Source organism: Pygoscelis adeliae, unplaced genomic scaffold (assembly GCF_000699105.1).
Source record: "Pygoscelis adeliae isolate BGI_AS28 unplaced genomic scaffold, ASM69910v1 Scaffold72, whole genome shotgun sequence".
In the NCBI taxonomy this organism is placed as follows: Eukaryota; Metazoa; Chordata; class Aves; order Sphenisciformes; family Spheniscidae; genus Pygoscelis; species Pygoscelis adeliae.
The window spans coordinates 2,181,526-2,200,360 of NW_008824286.1; the positions used below are offsets into that span (position 1 = coordinate 2,181,526).

General features: G+C 40.3%; 1 protein-coding gene across 1 annotated transcript in view; it reads left to right on the top strand.

Annotated features, from left to right (window-relative positions):
* Nucleotides 1-18,835, top strand: part of PTPRT (protein tyrosine phosphatase, receptor type, T) — a 342,215-nt gene that overhangs the window by 96,299 nt on the left and 227,081 nt on the right. The window contains exon 6 of the mRNA XM_009318657.1: nt 13,900-14,193. Coding sequence (XP_009316932.1) covers nt 13,900-14,193 — 294 coding nt within the window. The remainder of the gene's footprint in view (nt 1-13,899; nt 14,194-18,835) is intronic.

Sequence of the window (18,835 nt, forward strand, 5' to 3'; positions counted from 1 at the left end):
TGGTGTAGAGGCTGGTTGTACACTGTACGGTGCTTATCAGCACGACGTTAGAGACATCACGGCAATACAAATACTGCAGGTATGTACATATATAAACATGTATAATCCACTTCTCTCAGTCAGTAGTGATCTCAAATCCCACTCTGCAGTAGTGTAATGCTTAATCAGATTTTGCCGTATGTTTAGGCAGTCCAGTGATCTTGTTTCAGCCAGAAAGCATGGGTGAATTGCTGTTTCTTGATGCTTCTTGACCTGTTTGATAGCCATACTTAGGGAATACTGTTATTAGAAATTGGCAGATTGTATATCAAAGCTTGTATACCAATGTGCGTTGTCCTGAAAGGATGACCAGTCATTATGATCTCAATCCTTTGTACTGTTCTTCATATTGTTTAAAAAAAAAAAAAAAAAAATTCCATTTCTTAGTAGATTTCCCATCTTCTTTTTTTGCTGTTTTTAGCCTTTGCAGCACACGCTGAATCTCAGGTACATACGAAATGTGTGCCTGTAGGGGACCAGACTGTGTAGGAAACTCTCAGCTGATTAAATCAATAAATCCAAATTGAACCTGAACCTTCTCAGGAAAGCCCAGGTTCGATTTGCATTGGTTGGAGGAGTAATAATATACTGTGAGCAGAAAACTCTGGACAGAAAGGTTTCAATGAAGAAACTACTAGTAATTTACTTAGTTATATATGCAGATAATGCTTTGGACATCTGCAGATTCTGTTTTGGGAAGATTTGTAGCAAAGTAAATACTCTGTTAGCTCCTTGATAAAATCTGTTAACCTACCATTTCTACCATGGGAACAAATATTTTTAGAATGGGGTTTTTCTTTGAAGAAAGTTGATTTGAGGTCTTGGTGGATATGCACAACTCTTGGTATAATGGGAGTCAGACATAGCTTCTTCTCTAGATGAACAGGTTTCTGTTGCATAACCTCAAATGCAGGGGCCTGTCTGTGCAGGACCCAGGTTGTCTTTAACATTGACTTAACACTGGTTTTCAGATACAGGACCCATTAAAAAAAGACTTCAGTTCTACAGTCTAAACTCCATAGGCCATGCTGCAGCTCTTCCAAAGCTTAAGTAGGCTCCCAGATTTGCCTAATGGGTAGGAGATCTTGTTTTTAATTAACTGTCTCAGGGGCAACACAACAGCAAGCAACGAATGTGTACATACAAAAGAATTCCTTAACTAACTGCAAACATTCTTGGGAATATTGGGAGACTTACGAAAAAAACGTAAAACCGTAACATCCAGGATCCTGTATCTCTGGTGGCCTTCAAGTCTAGTGGAAATACCCTGTTTGCTTCTCCTTAGTTGGGCTATTAAATTTATTGGAGTGATCTGGCCTCTTGATTAGGGAATTGCTCCCTGTGCTTGGACGTTTTTTCCATTGTGCTGCAGCTGGGGAAATTACAGCTCTCCCTTCCCATCCCCTGTAATTTCTCTGCTATTGGCTGCTCACTCGGTTGGTAGCTCTAAGAATAGATGAGTAGAAATGTCATTCATTGTTCACTACTGTAGATTGCTGTCTTAGGCCTTCAATCTCTTGTCTTTAATGGCTACAAAATAGATTCTTTCATACACAAAAGAGATTTTGAAATGTCGCTCATGCTGTTTCACAGGGAAGGTTGTGATACGGGGTTAAGGCTCTTGAAATAAAATGAGGTTTATCAGACATGAAGTCCGTGCTGTCAACAGGCATGACTTCTCAACTGTCTGCAAGTATAGTGCGCCATTAGAACTGTACGCTTATTGTATGGGTTCAGTGTACATGGGTCCCCATGTTCCAAACCAAGCCATGCTTCAAGAATTTTTTTTTTTGTATGAATGTGATTAATATAAGAAGAAAAAAAGAAGACGGAAAACAAATTGATTGTAGTTTGCATTGACTCTAAAGTAGCAAGGCTTTTAGGTATATCTAGGTAATGTCAGATACTTTTGAACTGTAACATTTTATTAGGGTGAAGATCACGGTTCAAAGCCCTGCTCAACTTATGTTAAGGTAAAATGGAATAAGCAGATAAAGTATTTTTTTTAAAAATTCCTCATATTATTGGAGCATATTTAGGGTTAATAGGATTGACTGTCAGTTATTCTTTCAGTTACATTCAGAAGTATAAAGTTTGTTCTTTCAGGAAAAAAATAGTTGGAATACATAAGTATTAATGTAAACATTTCATTTTGGGAGTATGTCTCTGTGTAGCGGGTAGACTTTCTTCTTTTGTGCATATTTTACACTAGCCGGAGAGACTGGCATATGATGTAAAGGTGGAAGAGACCCCTTTATGTTCTAGAAATTGCCATGAAACTCCAAGTTGTTCTTCCTACTGTTTATCTTGCTGGACAATATGATTCTTTTTGCCACCAGAAGCAAAGATTCTTGCCATACTGACATTTTAAGAAATGATTAGATTGCTTACATAGCTGTATAAGCAGTGTGGCATTAGTGGCAGCAGAATAGTTATTGGCAGCAACTTGGCTTTTTTTCACACTTTGTTGCATATTTGTTGTCAGTAAAAGTGGAAGGGTGATTAATCTCTGTGTTGACTGTCAGGGATGAAAAGTGCTACTTTACGTGTAAACCGTAGTACAATTTATGTAGGTGTTATTACTGTGAATGTTTTAGAATCTGCATAAGGAATATTTAAATATCATTGATATCCAGGTATTCAACTTTAGGTTTCCTAGGATGTACGTCTATGCTTACTCCCAGAGAGAGAAGTAAAGGGAGAAAACTTTTAAATTTGAATGAAGCATAGCTGCGATAACAGCAAAGCCTGTTTTTCCCTTGTGCTAACCATGTTCCTCACAGTCTGCCCAAGTATGTCATTTCAGTCAGTTGAGACATGAGGAGTGACTTCCTGAAATGAGCACTCAGCAAAGTTCCTTTGAAAATTAGTCAAGTTCTGATTCATCCAAGTTTCGTATGAATACCGAGATCTGAATTGTATTCTTGCTCAGATTTACATCAGAAAATATGCTCTCAGGCAGTCATCCACTCTGAGACTTAGTTGCCTGGATAGTTTGTTCAATGCTGCTTCATGTGATGCAGGTACATTGGTTGGAAAGTTCCTCGGGTGCTGCTTTAGTGGTGTGTCTCCACCGTGGTGGCTCCCCAAGATCCCTGTTGGCAAGTTTGCTGTGTACCATTACAGCATCAGCTCTTTAGAGGCCATATCAGATTTGACTTGCCTCCTCGTGGTCAAATGTGATTAGTGTTTTTTCACAGATCTGTCATGAGAAAATAAATGCTTAAATGAGAACATTTTGCTTTATGGGCTGAAAGAGCCTGAATTTGTATGTCAAGCCTGGCATACGCTTCTTTGTAGGGGATCATGAAGTCTGTAGGCTGGAACACAAGACTACATTCAGGCTCTGGCCTTACAGCCATCCATTAATCATTATTTCCAGTTATAAAACAACATGCTCATACTTGCTTCACCAATATGTTGTGAGGATTAACTGTGAGCAGTTCCTTGAAATGCACTGCATGCGCGCACACCAGTGTCCTCACTCTTTAAGCTGACCCAGCTCTGGGGTACATAATATATTTGCGAGAAGAGAGATCAATATCAATGGTGCAACAGCAGAATGGACACCAAGGAGTCTACAAGTCTCCTCCATGGTAGTCTCTTGTGTTTAAACTCCAGCCTGGCTATTGCCTCAGTTCTCCTTACTGCTCATCTGTTCTGCACATCTTTAGATGGTGGACAGTGTGGTAAAGGGCAATGGGATGTTTAATTCCCCACTTTGCCTTAAATGAAATGAAGAATTCTGCCTCAGGTTTTTCCTGCAAACCTAGCAGGTTGCTATGGATTAAGCTACTTAATCAATCCAGACAAGCCATTCCATGCTGCTTCATAGTAGTCAATACCTCCAGTCACTTGCCATTTCAGCAGCTTAGAGACTAACGATCCTTCATTCTGCAGACAGAGATGTGCCAGAAAGCAAAAGTTGCTAAATAGCTTCTATAGATGAAGCTATAAAATCTTGTTGCCTTCATCCTTTCCCACCATCATAAGCTGGTAGCATAGCAACTGATGAAGCTGCTTGAACTTGAGTTGACCTGAAATTACATGTTTCATGGTTTATGTGTTTATTTCCGCCTTTCTACTTTTTTTTGGTGCTTGTTGAGTTTACATTTCCAGTCCCTATGGGAGATTAGCAGCTTGTTCATGCAGAAAGCTGAAATAGATTTAATAACACGTGATATATGAGCTTAAATAGTCCATGGAGTTAGAAACACAGGAGAGAGCTAAAGCTGGCCCTGACTGCTGACTGGTGGAGAGGACCTTCTTTTTGATAGGATGTGGATGCAGTTTTGCATATCTTTGTACAGACTTGGTGGAGCCATAAGAAAGAAGAGCCTCCCATAGACTGATGTTTCAAACCGTAGTGTTACAGAATTGGCTGTTAAAGGAAACAGTGTAGAGTGTAAATATGCACAGATTACAGTAACCCTGGGGTTTCTCACACGGGGCAATGAGAGAACTCAGACACAGGTTCAGAAGTAACCTGCAACTTGAATGAGTGTCGGTGCACGGACAGTTGCAGCAGTTTCTAGAGGAGAAATCAGTATGTTTTCACCAGAGTTTCTGGAAAGCTCCACTATTTTCATGTCCCTTGTTGAAGGAGAGCTGATGCTCAGTTCTCATACTTTGTGATACTTTTGTAATTACTGCATTCAGGTACGTGTCTTATGTTAAAACCTACCTTGGTTTTCTTTGTAGGTCATTTCAAGACTAATATGAAATGTTAGTGCACGCATATCTGATGCGTTTGTCATCAAAGGCAAGCTCCAAGAAATGAGGGAAGTAGAAAAAATTAAAAATTACTAATTGTTGTGTGAGGAAAATATATCAAGGATGAGTTTGGAGAACAGGACTTGGTTCAAGCATGCTGCACGTGCTCCTGGAGGAGCAAAATGGAGCAGTTAGAGACTGGTTAGAGAAAGTCATGGTCTTTTTATTTTTGCTGGTTTTTTGGTCAAATGAAAACTGAACCTTTTTTCTGTGTGTGACAAAATCTCAACAGATGGGGCTAAGATGCTCCAGCCTCAGAACAGTCTTAGTAAACGAATGAAATTCTTTTTTTGACAAGCACTTTAAGTATTGCATTATTAAATCAAAGGGCATCACTGTCACCAGTGCATACTCTGGCTGCATGTATAAAAGGAAAGTGAGTTGTGCTCATCTTTTCCAGAGAAAAGCATAATCATTTATCTTCATGTGATGGTTTTAGACTGCAGCACCTGAGTTCTGCTGCCCTGAATGAGGGCATTCAAAGAGCGTACAGGTGCTCAGTATTATTTCTTGCTGAGTGGTTCTTTGCACAGCTTGCTTTGTGGCTTCCCCCTTAATAGACTGACTGGTCTGATACCTCACTGTATTTCACACTGAAGGCCAGGCATTGAGAAAATAAAAGTAAGGAGGTAAAATGCATCTCACCTAAGTTTTAATACCAGTCAAAAGAGGGAGAGATCAGAGAGCAGTTAATTTTATCTGTCTTAGATATATGTACCTTAAGATGAGTTGTACGTTCCCTGAAATTGTCCATTTCTCTCCATTGACTGTAAAGGGAACCTGAGATCACTAGTACAGGCTTGAACGTATCAAAGCTATGTGGTAAAAGTCAGTGTATTTGTAACCAGCTCGTAGACGCCTAACTTCTTAATGCGCCGAAGTCTCTGTGTTGGGCCTCTCATGGTTCATGAAAGATCTCTGTAAACAGAATGACATTCCATAACAATGTCATTCCATAAGCAACAAGAAGCATACTACTGCTCTTGTTCATGATGTCATTTTGTAGCTATTTTGCAGTTGAAAAACTCAGTAAATTACATGCACTTTAAAAATGAGAGTTAATTGTCCATGATTCCCAACCCTGGGGAGCTTGTCATTCTTAGAGATTGCCTGGAGAGGCTGCCTGTGCGCTGTGTAGGGTAGCACTCCTATCCGTGTGGAGAAAGGTTGCCTTCTTGCACTCTCAGTGCACGGGACCTATCAATGTGTTTTACTGCAGTACTGGAGATTCCTACATATCAATACGGAGCCATTAGGGAGCCATGGGAAAGTCACCTTTTTTTCCTCTTTTACAGTACAAATGATGACTCAAAGAGAAGCATTCAGTTCTAATCTATGTGAGTTCTTGTAATAAGCTTTACAATTAGAGCACAGAGTCTTCCATCTAATTCACTTAATTTACGCTGGGAAATGAGATACTGTTCAACTAATCCGATGCTATTTTCTCCTTTATTAGAGAATGAAAGCATCCTCTGAGGCTCTGGTGGAATTCAGGTTAAGCTTCTGAGGCACAAATAGTGTGAAACGCTAATGAAATAGTATGCTACTGTAATTCCCACTTGGTATCTGGTGCCCCTCTCCTTTAACCTATAGCACAATTAGAAGAGTTGGTAGGAGGCAATGGGCCTGTACCAACCCTTTCTGGTCTCGGGGTGGCTGTCAATTTTTGTTTAAGATGACACTAATACAGATGAACTTTTCTTCAACCAGGGTTTGTTCCAGCTGTCTTGCATGGTGACTGCAGTGCTTTTTAGGAAATGGTTAAGAGGTTTTCTACTGCTTTATAGTAACTCCTGTAAGCATTACTGTGTTCTTCTCTTTAAACCTAGGCAGCCCAGTTGCTTAATTTAGAACATATGTATTCAAATCACCAAGGAGCATTTCCACTGCTTCTTAAGGGGAAAATACATAGAGAATATGTATTCTTCATTTTCATTAGGCTGCAGCAAATTCTCCCTTTGTATATAAGTACTACACCTACACTGTTGTGAGGTGTAAAGGGACTATCGTCTCTAGTCTTTGAATTTTGGGTTTTTGGGAATGTCAGAAGATGAACATCCTGCCAAATATTGGGTCTCTTGCTCCATTGGCTTTCTTTGGTGATATTGGTTGCTGTCCCCGGAGATCTGCTCGTCTCTTGTTTTTCATTGCTGTTGTGCTGATTCTTTGACCACTTTGCTCAATTCTTTCACATCTTTCTGGATCACTTTTATTTTCTCCCCCACTTCTTGTACATGAAATGTATGGTGAATCCCTTGTAGACAGAAGCATTAGCTCTTAAGGGAAAAGCGAGAAGAAAGAAGTGCATGACATGCTGTGGCAAGTAAGTATTCTATATCCTAGAGTACTAAAGTTACTTATCACTGTGTTAGTAAATTCTGTGACAGAAAGAAGCATCAGATGGAGAGTACTGACATTAAATTTGCTAATCCATAGAACAATATAGCAGTGTCTAAATGCAGCCCCTCACTTACTGCTCTAATGTCCTAGCTCTTTAGCTAAATAACCAACCTGCCACAAGCTAAAAGGGTAGATTTCCATTTTTTGTCTGCAGTCTTTGATTACTAAGCACATAAGCATCCTGTGGCTGATGGTTCATGAGGATGAATGTGTTGTTGATCTCAACAGGGGTAAGAAGAGACCTGCATATCCACAGGGCCGCATGACATAGTATGGGAATGCTCACGGAGGATAAGAGGTTAAACTTTGCCGTGTAAGGGTGATGTTTGCCTGCTGGGACTGCTTTGTTTCATAATGGGATGCAAAACCAACAGTAAAGGCTTTTGCACCTGTAAAATGTATAAACCTGTGAAACCATTGCCCCCTGTTCTATAGGCTATAGCAATCCTAAATCTTCCTCTTCTTTCACTGTCTTGGATTTTGACTTTAATTAAATATTCAAAATTGTTGATTTCGGAATTGTTTTGGGGCATTTTTCTTTGGGAATAGACAGACTATATTGCTCGCTGATGTAATTTACCCATCCAGGTGAATTAATGAATCACTTCATTAATGCCGCTGGCACACTCTTCCGACACAGTTGACGTGCCACTGCTGTCAGACTGTTACATTACTGTGGGACAGACCTGAATGTCTCTCTTTTAGACAAAAAACTATTAGTACAGTGTCAGCACAGTGAAATAGTCTCATGCTAAATACTGTAAAATCCTTGTGCCATTTCTTTGTGCAATAAATGGAACTGGAAGTTTGGACAATCACTGGAAAACAAAATTCAACCGCTGCATTTCTTACAGTAGTAGGAAGCGTGCTAATAAGCAATGCCAATATAAATACTGTCATTCAGAGCTCAGACTGCTTATTGCTGTGTTGTAAAACTAGAAAGGGTACTCATGGATGCTGCTCAGACAGTCAAGTGAATATCTAATAGCCAGCAATAAAGAGTGCAAAACAGTTGAGCAAAGGTGACAAATTCTGCCTAAAGGATGGAGGGGCAAAAAATCAGAACAAAGGCATTTTAACATGATTGCCTTTTTTCTTAAAACAGCTGGGTTTGCCTTCTTAAATGCAAATTTAAGAACCTATGTTCTCACTAGCTTTTAAATTGTAAGAGTCTGTGGCTATTGTGTAGAAAACTATACAGTTATGTTTTGTTCTGTATTTTTAGCTTAAAAAAAGTTTTGAGAAGCTTGAGATTAGGTTTCCTTGCCTTCCAGTCCCATCCAGGCAAGCACAGTCCACAGCTGCTCATTTAGGACGCTGTGAGAAAAGCTTACAATTCCCATTAGCAGGGGGAATAAGCAGTATCATGTTTGAAAACACAGATCCTGCTTGTCAGGCAAATGTCTTTTGATAGCAGCTCCCATCCCCACTTCTTCAACCCCCAAAGCATAAAAAACACCGTGTCTCTTCAGATCTTATTTTCAGAACCTGTGCTGCATGTTGTATACACGTGAGAAAACAAAACAGGGCTGTCTGTGTGCGTGTTGCAACCATCTTCCTGCTGCTCTGGAGGCCTGGCTATGTATGGCGCGTGCACAGCCAATGTTTTGGAAGGACTTACAGGGTCATCAAGTAGTCTGAAAAGTACCGACTGGGTGGCCCCGCCAGATACAAACCTGCTTTCCTCCTCTATTTAACGGGCGTGTCAGCCTTTTCTGGGTCCTTTCTGGTTTTGTTTTCTGGTTTTCTTCAGTCCTAAGTTGAGAGCTTATTTTAGTGCTTGAGGGAGTCATGTTAAGAATTTCATGTGTAGGAATTCATGTTAGGAATTTCATGTGTTGGCATGATTATTCAGTAACAAAATAAAGGTGTACAGGTTAGCACTTCAGAAACAGAATTGTTGAACTTTGCGATATACTGGTGTTTTGTAGCATTAGGGGTTCTTTTTGTCTAAAACCATCCATAGGCCAACAAATGCAAATGAGAGCTCATGGTCTTCTTGGTTGTGCATTTTATCAGATGATCTTACTATGAAGGAAGGAATTTAAAATAAATAAATAAATAAAGCTTTATTCATATCAAAACCATAGCTTAAAAGGTTTATCCAGCTGTTTTAAGATTACATTTTTTATAATTCCTTTTTCTTACGGATTGTTTCATAGGAGACAGTGAAAACGGTTGATGGGGATTTCACTCTCGTGTTTCAGTCTTCCCAGTTGCATCTGAAGGATGCATGGAGCCCGTTTTTCTTCCATCATTTAACAATTGCTTAGAATTGCCATGCTTAGAAAACCACATAGCGAAATATTCCAGTAGTAGAGTAGAAACTCAGGAGCCGTTGCCAAAGAGTAAAATACATGTGTTTTCCACAATAGTTGAAAAGTATGGTATTCACAGCACCAAGCCTGTCAGAGTTCAAGGAGTGTCTGGACAACGCTCTTAGTCATATGATTTAGTTTTGGGTAGTTCTGTGAGGAGCAGGGAGTTGGAGTTGATGGTCCTTATGAGTCACTTCCGACTTGAGATATTCTGTGATTCTTTTTGGTCTTTTTTGGTCCTTCATGTTAGTGTTGTTTTCTCACACTCTTTGCACTACTAAACTTTCTGTCATTTTAAAGCCCTAAGTGTTCAGCCTTTTCAGCTGTAGACCACAGCTGTATTTCCTCTTCTAATGGGAGGAGAAAGGCACACCCCAAATTCCCTTCACGTTTGCACATACAATAAAATCTACTTGTGTTCAGTAACTCCCTTTTTGAGCTTGTATTATATAGGTCTTTTGTTTCCTTGTGTTGCGGAGGAGTGGAATGCACCTCACTCAAAAGAGAGAAGCAGCAATATGTTTTATTGAGGTAAAATAATAATTTGACAGAGTTCAATAAATTCAATGGAATTTAACAAAGTTTGACAGTGGTTTACTAAGGTTCAGTAAGTTTGATGGCAAGGTTCACCTTGTTAATTACTGCATGGAAGAAGCGTACAAAGGAAAATTGAGTTAGCGAAACTTCGAAAGTTAAACAAGCTATTAGTCGCTTACCGAGGATCTGTTGTGGCAAGGAATCTCTCAAACTCGAGGAGTTAAGGGATCTCTCCGCCTCGGGCAAGGAAGGATCTCTCGGTCTCAGGTGAGGAATCTCAGACCTTGACAGGCGTCCCTGCTCAGGGGGAGAGTCACCTGGCAGTAGTCTAGCTGCAGTTCAGGGGGAGCTCAAATCTGGCTCATCCAACGATCTGCCATTGGTAAAAAGGTCTCTCTGCCTTGAAGGACCATCCTTGAGAGGTGTCCCAGCTCAAGGGGAGACCACTGCCATGCAGCCATGCTGCCTAGCAGGGAGAGCTCCGGGGCGGCTCACTTAGGCTGTCGTATTTATGGGATAAAGTGGTTGGCTCGTAGTCAAATCACATGCGATGGAAAGGTAGGCATGAGACTCCTTGTACCCACCACTTTCTTTTTTTGATAAACGGATTTTGGAAAAGCCACCTGTTATTTATGCGTTAATTGCATGATTGGTGTTCCAAACCCATATGTATTGATGTTTACTGTGTCACTCTGTTCCTTTGCGGGTTTTGGAGAACAGGTCGAAACTAGAGGAGTTCTTGGCCCGGCTACAGCTCAGGTCTCTACCTCCTTTGGAGCCTGTACCAAACTCCCGCTAGTTTGGTTAAGGGGTCTAGCGCATCCATCACACCTTAGAAGAGGGCACCTGGGAACCACGTTTTTTTGTGTCCTTCCTGAGTCTGGGATTCAGGCTAGATATTGTTCCAGTTGCAGCAATCTAGTTCCTGATGTCCTCATTCCTGGGGAGCCTGTGGCTTTCTCCTCTGTGCCCAGCGGAGGAGGGAGAATGGCTGAAAGGCAGCAACAGGCTAGACAAAGCTAGCAATATAAAATACTGTCTGGATCAAATGGGGCTTAAAATATAGTTGATCACAATTACATGTGTACAAGGCCAATCTGTCACCATGTTTGTTTAATCAAGATCACATAGAGATTTTAATTAAAATAGTGAGCTCATAACATCAGGCTGGTCATCTGTAACTGACAAGTGTGTTTAGTTACAAAGGCCAAAAAGTGGTCCTTATTTATGTGCTAGTTTTGCTAAATAATGGGTAACTTGTTTAGGTCACTTGCAGTAATTTGGCAGAGTGATACTAAAAAAATTGTTTCCTGTCCAGTTGGTGCCAGTAGGAAAGAGCCCATTATTTTCAGTGAGGTGGGATTGAGCCTTGAGTAACTACTTACAGCAGCTGCTTATCTTAGTTTCTTAAATTCAGAAAGTGGGAGCAACAGTTTAAACTCCTAATTTTCTAATATTCTGTGGCACCTGTTTTTCAAATGGTACTTAGAAAGGGGAAAATTAACTGGGGAAAAAAAGGGAAAACAACCATCACTTTTGTTCTGGGGGGGCAGGTTTAGATTTGGCCTAAAATAAAGAGAGAAGACAGTAATGCTGGGTGTCTTCTTAATTTAAATCAGCTAGGCAATAGCAGTTTCTAAACTTCCTAGATGAGACTCTCATGTCTGTTTAGCAGGACAAACTGCTCTATTAATTAAGCTTAGTCCCGTAAATCTCTTCTAGCTTGCAATCAAATCCCAAAGTAACCTGCATCATGTTGCTATTGAAGTCTACGGCCCAGGAGAATGGAGTTCAAGATCTCATTTGTCCTGTGTTCAGCTATGATGTGACTTGTTAGATGTCATTTTTGCATTGGGAATCACTAAGTCTATCTTTTAATTGTCTTGCAACAAGAAACAAGTAATAAAATGTTTGTGATTTATACTAATTTGATTTTTAATGAAAATGTATTCACACGCAGTTCTTGAAAACAAATTTCTTGGAGAAATAACCTTACTAAGTCAAAACATAATGAGCCTGACATTTCATAACAGAAAAATATTCTGGCAGGAGTTAGGGGAACAGCACAAAATAAAAGCAGAAACAAGCATTCCACAAAAAACTTAGCTCGTGACACTAGTTTTTGTTCATGTTGGGTAAGTGCTACAATTACAATTCCAATTGTTTTTTTTTTTCCAGAGGTACAATGCACAACTACTGCAGTCAATCTCAAGGAGAGAGCGTGGTTACTTCTAATTAGTTAGCCAGGGGAATTGAAATTAAGTAACGTTTCAGTTGATCATTTTGTATAATAATGGTTTCTGTGCATTTGTTTCTCTTCACTGAGCAGATCTCAACCTGCAAGACTTCTCCAAAGGGGAAAGTCCCATCTTCCTCCCATTATGCTCAAACTCTTCTCTTCCACATTTCTGTGGGTCCTGGATTCTTCCAGTTCTCTGGGTTCTTTGAGGAATCACCTTTACAAAGGGGTTTAGAATAACTCTCACAGAACTCTAAAATTAACGTCATGCTGTAACATTTATAGTTTCTTTTTCTGAGACAGAGATGTCCTTTTCGTCACCTTATTTTCACAGGAGAATAGTTTGTGTTCTCTGGGCTGAGGGCAAACCACGTTAGAGTGTGACAGAGGGAAAGCTAGATGAGATTAAAGAAATTGCTCATAATCTTGCGCAGTTCAGCTCAGGTTTTCAAAACAACAAGGCATATGCTATTCATGCGGCTTCCAATATGCAAGTGTTATTTATACACTGACAGAGGGGGAAGAAAAATAAAAATCAGGCAGGCAGCCAGAGCCCTGTAGATTTTTTTTTTTTTTTTTTTTTTGTAGCTTTCATCAAAGGGTGTTGCTGAGATGTCCTTTATTGGCTTGCTTTTCTTTTTATCACAGAGGTGATATTTGGCGGCCGGGTTCCTGCCTCCTCGTGATGCTTTTCAGACGTGTAGGCACTCTTCAAGTCTCATGCAGACTTTGCTTGAGTACCTTTGCTCATGAAGTTAAGCAAATTTTGCAATCAAACATGTCAGGAGGTGTTTGATTCACTGGTGCCTTAGAGTTTTTCTTAGTTCTGAGCTACCAAGAGCCCCAGTTAGAGTCAGTTCTAGCAGCATCCTGACTACTGAAATCATTGACCATGGGAAGATCCCTAGTGTTTAAATTTGCTAGTATTTTCTCAGACGCACAGCCAGTGCTTTGATTAAAAAATATATCCTATTTTTAACCTTTATTTTGCTTGGTAAAATCACAAAATGAGCAAGTGATTTGAGTTTTCCACTCGTTGCAAATTGTGTCACGTTAAGCATTACACTTTGGCTGAACCACAATACCAAGATCAATGATCGTGATATTCTGCCATGTCGGGTCACAGGGCAGAGGAAGTGCTGGTTTACTGGAGCCTTTTTATACATGGTATATGCTAAGTGCACTCAGTCATCTTTGTTTAAGACTTTTTTCCTGCCTCACTCTCCGATAACATATTGACCACTATTGCTCATATGCTTAAAGGAGGGAATAAGTATAAACCTTCTGATCTTTTAAAAGACTTTTGGATTTTATTTTAAATGCAAATTGCTTTGTGGTTACTGTATTTTTGCAGGTGTTTCTGAATTGTTAATACTACCCCCAGTGTAAGGGGGCTGAATTTTTAGCGCAAATAAAAGAAGTCAAATTGTTTTCAGTAACAGATTAAATTCTTATGAAAGATTTGGTAAATGACAGGAGAAACTGTGCCTGTGTTACAAAAGATTTTGGGACAGCCTCACTATACAGATACATCATGGAAATTCATTTTGACAAAATTGTCTCAGGCCTCTCTTGGTTTCTTTTTGTCTACAGAACCCCCAACTCCTATCGCCCCTCCTGAGCTGCTGGCTGTCGGAGCCACGTACCTGTGGATCAAACCCAATGCCAACTCCATCATTGGAGACGGGCCCATCATTCTGAAAGAGGTGGAGTATCGGACGACCACAGGGAATTGGGCAGAAACGCACATTGTAGACTCTCCTAATTATAAATTATGGCATTTGGATCCTGATGTGGAGTATGAGATCAGAGTGCTGCTCACTCGCCCTGGAGAAGGAGGCACGGGGCCCCCTGGACCACCACTCACAACAAGAACAAAATGTGCAGGTAGGGTTTCTACTGCTTTACAATACAGCACAGATATTTTGGTTCACTTACTAACGCATTAATAAATGGTCTTTCGCACAGCCTTATTGTAGATGTGGTCTGAATTGACATTATGAATCTTGATATACCCTGGAATAGTTTACTTTTTATTCCATAGGCAAGTGTTTAAGAAACTGTTTTTTCTATGCATGTAGTGTATTTGCCAAACTTTCTGCTATAGTGTATGGCTGTTTTCTGTTGAAATGGGCAAGCAGGTGAGGTTGGGGGTTGTTCAGCCTGGAGAAGAGAAGGCTCCGGGGAGACCTTATTGCAGCCGATCAGTACTTAAAGGGGGCTTATAAAAAAGATGGCGGCAAACTTTTTAGCAGGGCCTGTTGCGACAGGACAAGGGGGAATGGCTTTCAACTAAAGGGGGGTAGATTTAGACTAGATATAAGGAAGAAATTTTTTACGCTGAGGGTGGTGAAACACCGGCACAGGTTGCCCAGAGAGGTGGTGGATGCCCCATCCCTGGAAACATTCCAGGTCAGGCTGGACGGGGCTCTGAGCAACCTGATCTAGTTGAAGATGTCCCTGCCCACGGCAGGGGGGTTGGACTAGATGACCTTTAAAAGTCCCTTCCAACCCAAACTATTCTATGATTCTATGAGAGTTTCCCAACCAAATTGTTCTTAAGACTAGTCTATTATAAAATTTTCACCCTGTAAGTGCATAACAGTATATTTTTTGTTCTTGGGTAATGGTTCAGCATTGGTTATTAACAAATTGACAGTGCTATCAGTTTATGGGTGCAGTGTAGTGAAGCAGTAAGCATTTAGTTTTTAAGATACGTTTTTGTATTCCATTTGATGGAACTTATTCTTCTCCTCGCTCCTGATAATGAAACCTGTTCGAACACTATGCGGCATCTTCCCTTTGTCTTTCATATTGGAACAGATCAATTTTGATGCAGGGACAGGAAAAGTCTATCTTCTTTCTAAGCCATATCGGCCTTTCCAGGAAAAACTAAAGGATCGTGTTCCTCATGTTTCAGATATATTGGCTGTTCATCCTGTTTTCATACATTAATCATTAGCCATTAAGGGGAGTCAAGCTCTGTGCCTTGCAAGGGGATGAACAAAGCAGTTTTCTACCTAGTAGGTTTTTTCCACCGCACAGCTGTCTTCTCAAGATTTACATTTTTGTAATTTTTGCAAGGTCCTTTCTGTGGTGTGAACAAAGGACGGAGACTAAAAGGCTGCTCTCCTTTTTCTACAACCTTCCTTCCCTCCCCACAAATTAGTGGTTTACAGCAAGTGGGTTTAAGTAGTGGAGAGCTTATGCAAAAGCATTCTGGTTCCAGGTGCTCTTTATGACCAAATAGCAAGCCTGAAATGTAAAGAATGCATCAAGAACAGTGAAATCCCATCCTGGGATGGGATTAAGCAGTGCAATGTTAGCATTCCTCATCCATTGTCACAGCATGAACATCCCCAGCGGCATCCTCTTCCTCTACCAAGCAAGGAAGCCTGGCAGGTTGAGTGTGTTGTGGGGCAGGGGGACACATCCTTACTGCCTTTCCTTTTTTATACAGGTTGTAAAGCAGTGAACATTTAGTGTCTGTTTAAGAAGAATTGGTTGGGGAAAAAAAAATTGGTGCATGAGGATCTGGCATGTAGGTGTTTGCTATATTCAGCACCTGTACATTGGTAGAAGACAGACGTTTGGAGGCTTTTCTGCAGCTAGGTGGAAAGCATGAAGTGACATGGATGATGTCCTGGCCTAGTTGGGCAATTGGCACATGCTCTGCTACTCATCTTGTGTCTGTCTCCTCCCTCACTAGTGTGGTCAGATTCTCTAACCTTCAGCAGAAATAACTGCAGGCCTGGCCTGGGACTGACATATGCAAATCCAATGCATTTGCATATGGAAATATGACATGCTGAGATTTGGTCTGTAGTTCATGCATTGTGACTTTGCAGGCACGCGCTCTGCAGCAGCCAAACTTGCAAACTTTTCTGTATTACCTGTAAAGAATGCTTGCTTTAGTTTAATCCGGGGTAAAAAAAAAACGGATGTTGGCTTTGTGCTTAATGATGTCTTGTACTGGATCCCAAATTGCTGAGTTTCCTTACTCAGCATAGGTACCGACTGACATTGTGAAGAATGACATAGATAATTTGTTCAAGTTGGCCAAGCGGTGCCACTCACTATTTTCCATCCTAATTTACTAATGAAAATCTAACTGGAGAAGTTCATTCTGTTAATGTTAGTTGTCATACAGAGCTTGTTGAGATTGATGGTGATGGCATTTATGTTTTGTTTAGGGCATTGGGTGGGAGAAATTGTAATGATCTTGATCTAAGCATGGTCTCGAAGGAAGGGAGAGACTTACTCGGTATCTAAAGATGGACAACTTCCACAAAATGCCAACTGAAATGATAGACAAGAAAATGCAACTCATTCTTCCAGTTTCCATATGTCATGGAACTCCTTCAAAATACCCTATTTTGAGGATAATTACACAAAACTTCCATGGTAAAGATTTTCAAAAAAGTGCTGAACCAAGAAAACAGCACTACTTCCTTGATTTTTCTTAGAGTACCTAACAAATGACATCAAGGAAAACTGAGAGGTTTTTTAAATAGTTGAGGGATGAGTGAGCTGCTTTTTTGAAGTGAATTTTCTGGTTCTTTTCTTTGTCATTACTTTTTCTTAGCAAGAGGGAAGTACCAAACTCCTCCACGCTTGTATGCAATCAGTAGATGACTGGAGCAGTCCTGTTTTACTGGACTGTTTAGTGTTGGTACTGTGTTTATGAGGCCCACTGACAGAGATAACAAAATTGACTGCAGAAGTAATAGTAGAGAATATCACCTATACTGGAGAAGAAGTATTTACTTATTTAAATTGCAAGAAATCAGCGTAACCATAAACAGACGGTGTCTGCCACCTTCCAACAGTGGAAAGTCAATGTCCCTTTTACTAAATAATCACCTTAGTGTCTTTTCACATAGACATTGTATACTTGTGTGCTGGGGAGTCTGAGTAACTACTGGCATAACTTTCAATTGAGGCACACCTTCCAATGAGATTCTTGTTTTTTATTTTCATCTCTGAATTAGAACAGGATTTAAGAAAGATCATGCTTTTCTTCCACTTCAAATCAAGCGCCGGCAGCTCATATACAAAGGTACAGTTGTCTGCTGTGAGTTTCTTGACTGACAGACTGAGCAAAAGCATGACCAGAATGGCTCAGCGTGAGCTTAGAAAGTCATTACACCATGATGCAACTACTATCAAGATCATTCATGATTTTCAGATTTTTGATCAGAGTGAATGGAAGTTGTTTACATGGACTTTAAAAAGTTTTTCATTATATAAACCCCATAAAAACTAATTATGGGAGGTCTTGCTCTAAATGAGCACAAAGTAGTTTTATTAAACTGGATAATATCTTACCTAAATTTCTATAAACAGTATGTGCCCAGGCATCCATTATCCCACTGGTGATGCTTTTGGTTTTCTACAGGACAGCATTACAAGACTTCATTTATATTTGATTTTTAGGAATGATACTGAAAATTAAGTCCCAGCTTGTCTCCTTCCAAGGAAAAACCAACTGCCAGAAAATATGGCAAACCCTGCCTTTGTAAAGGAATGATTTTGTTGTTGTGGGGTTTGTGTTTGATTTTTTTTTTTTTAATAGACTGTGTGATAGGTTGTGACTTGGGGCAGGAGAAGATTAAATGACCTTGAGGCATAAAACAGTAAACTGTCAGTCAGAGGGAAGAGTTGCTCAGCAGGGAATGTGGAAAAGAGAAAGGCTGCTTAAGGTTAAGACCAGGCACAGGGTTGAGAGGTGGTTAAAAGAAAGGAAGATATAAAATATTAGTTTTTACCCCCAAAATAATAGGTTGGGGGAGACAACAGGATCAGAATAGTATGTTTGAACACAGTTCCCAGTAGTGCCTAGTAGTTCAGCATTGGTCTTCTGAGTGTATGGCTTTTTTTAGCCATCCTCAATAGTCAAACAGAGCTCTTTAAAATCCTTGTTTCACGGGCTTCATTCAAGAGTGTGCTTTGGAAAGCTGTGATTTGGGAAGGTTGGGGCTTGTTTTCTTCTCTGTGCTTATTTACTATTCCCCTGCTCTTTTTCTTTCTCCAGTTGCCACAGAAAGGGAGAACAGGAGAGGTCATTGTGTGTGTGTGCAATCTCATCTGAAAAGTATTTACCTTCTAGTGGGATGAACTTGCATGAAAAGCAAGGCCAAAGAGTAACATTTAAATGAATATTAATAAAGGGAGAGAGATAAGACTTTCTTTAAAAATAATATTTAGACCTGGTAAAAATACTATCTGAAAAAACTATCTTGAACATTAGCTTCTCTGCCTTTTTGGATGATGACAACAGGTGACTCATAAGATGAGGAGGGTTTTGTGACCTTGAGGCTTGGGAGCAGGAAGCTTTCCAGTCCGACAGGAGAGTTGCTTAGTAAGGAATGGGAGGGGAGAAAAAGTCCTGAGAAACCCTGTAATCCACCCCCACCTCACCACCCCCGAATAGAAAAGGGGTGGCAGTGATTCTTCATAGAACAAGCTTGTGATAATAGGAGGCTTGTCCTCATATGAACAACTCCACAGGTCACATGCAGCCTCTATC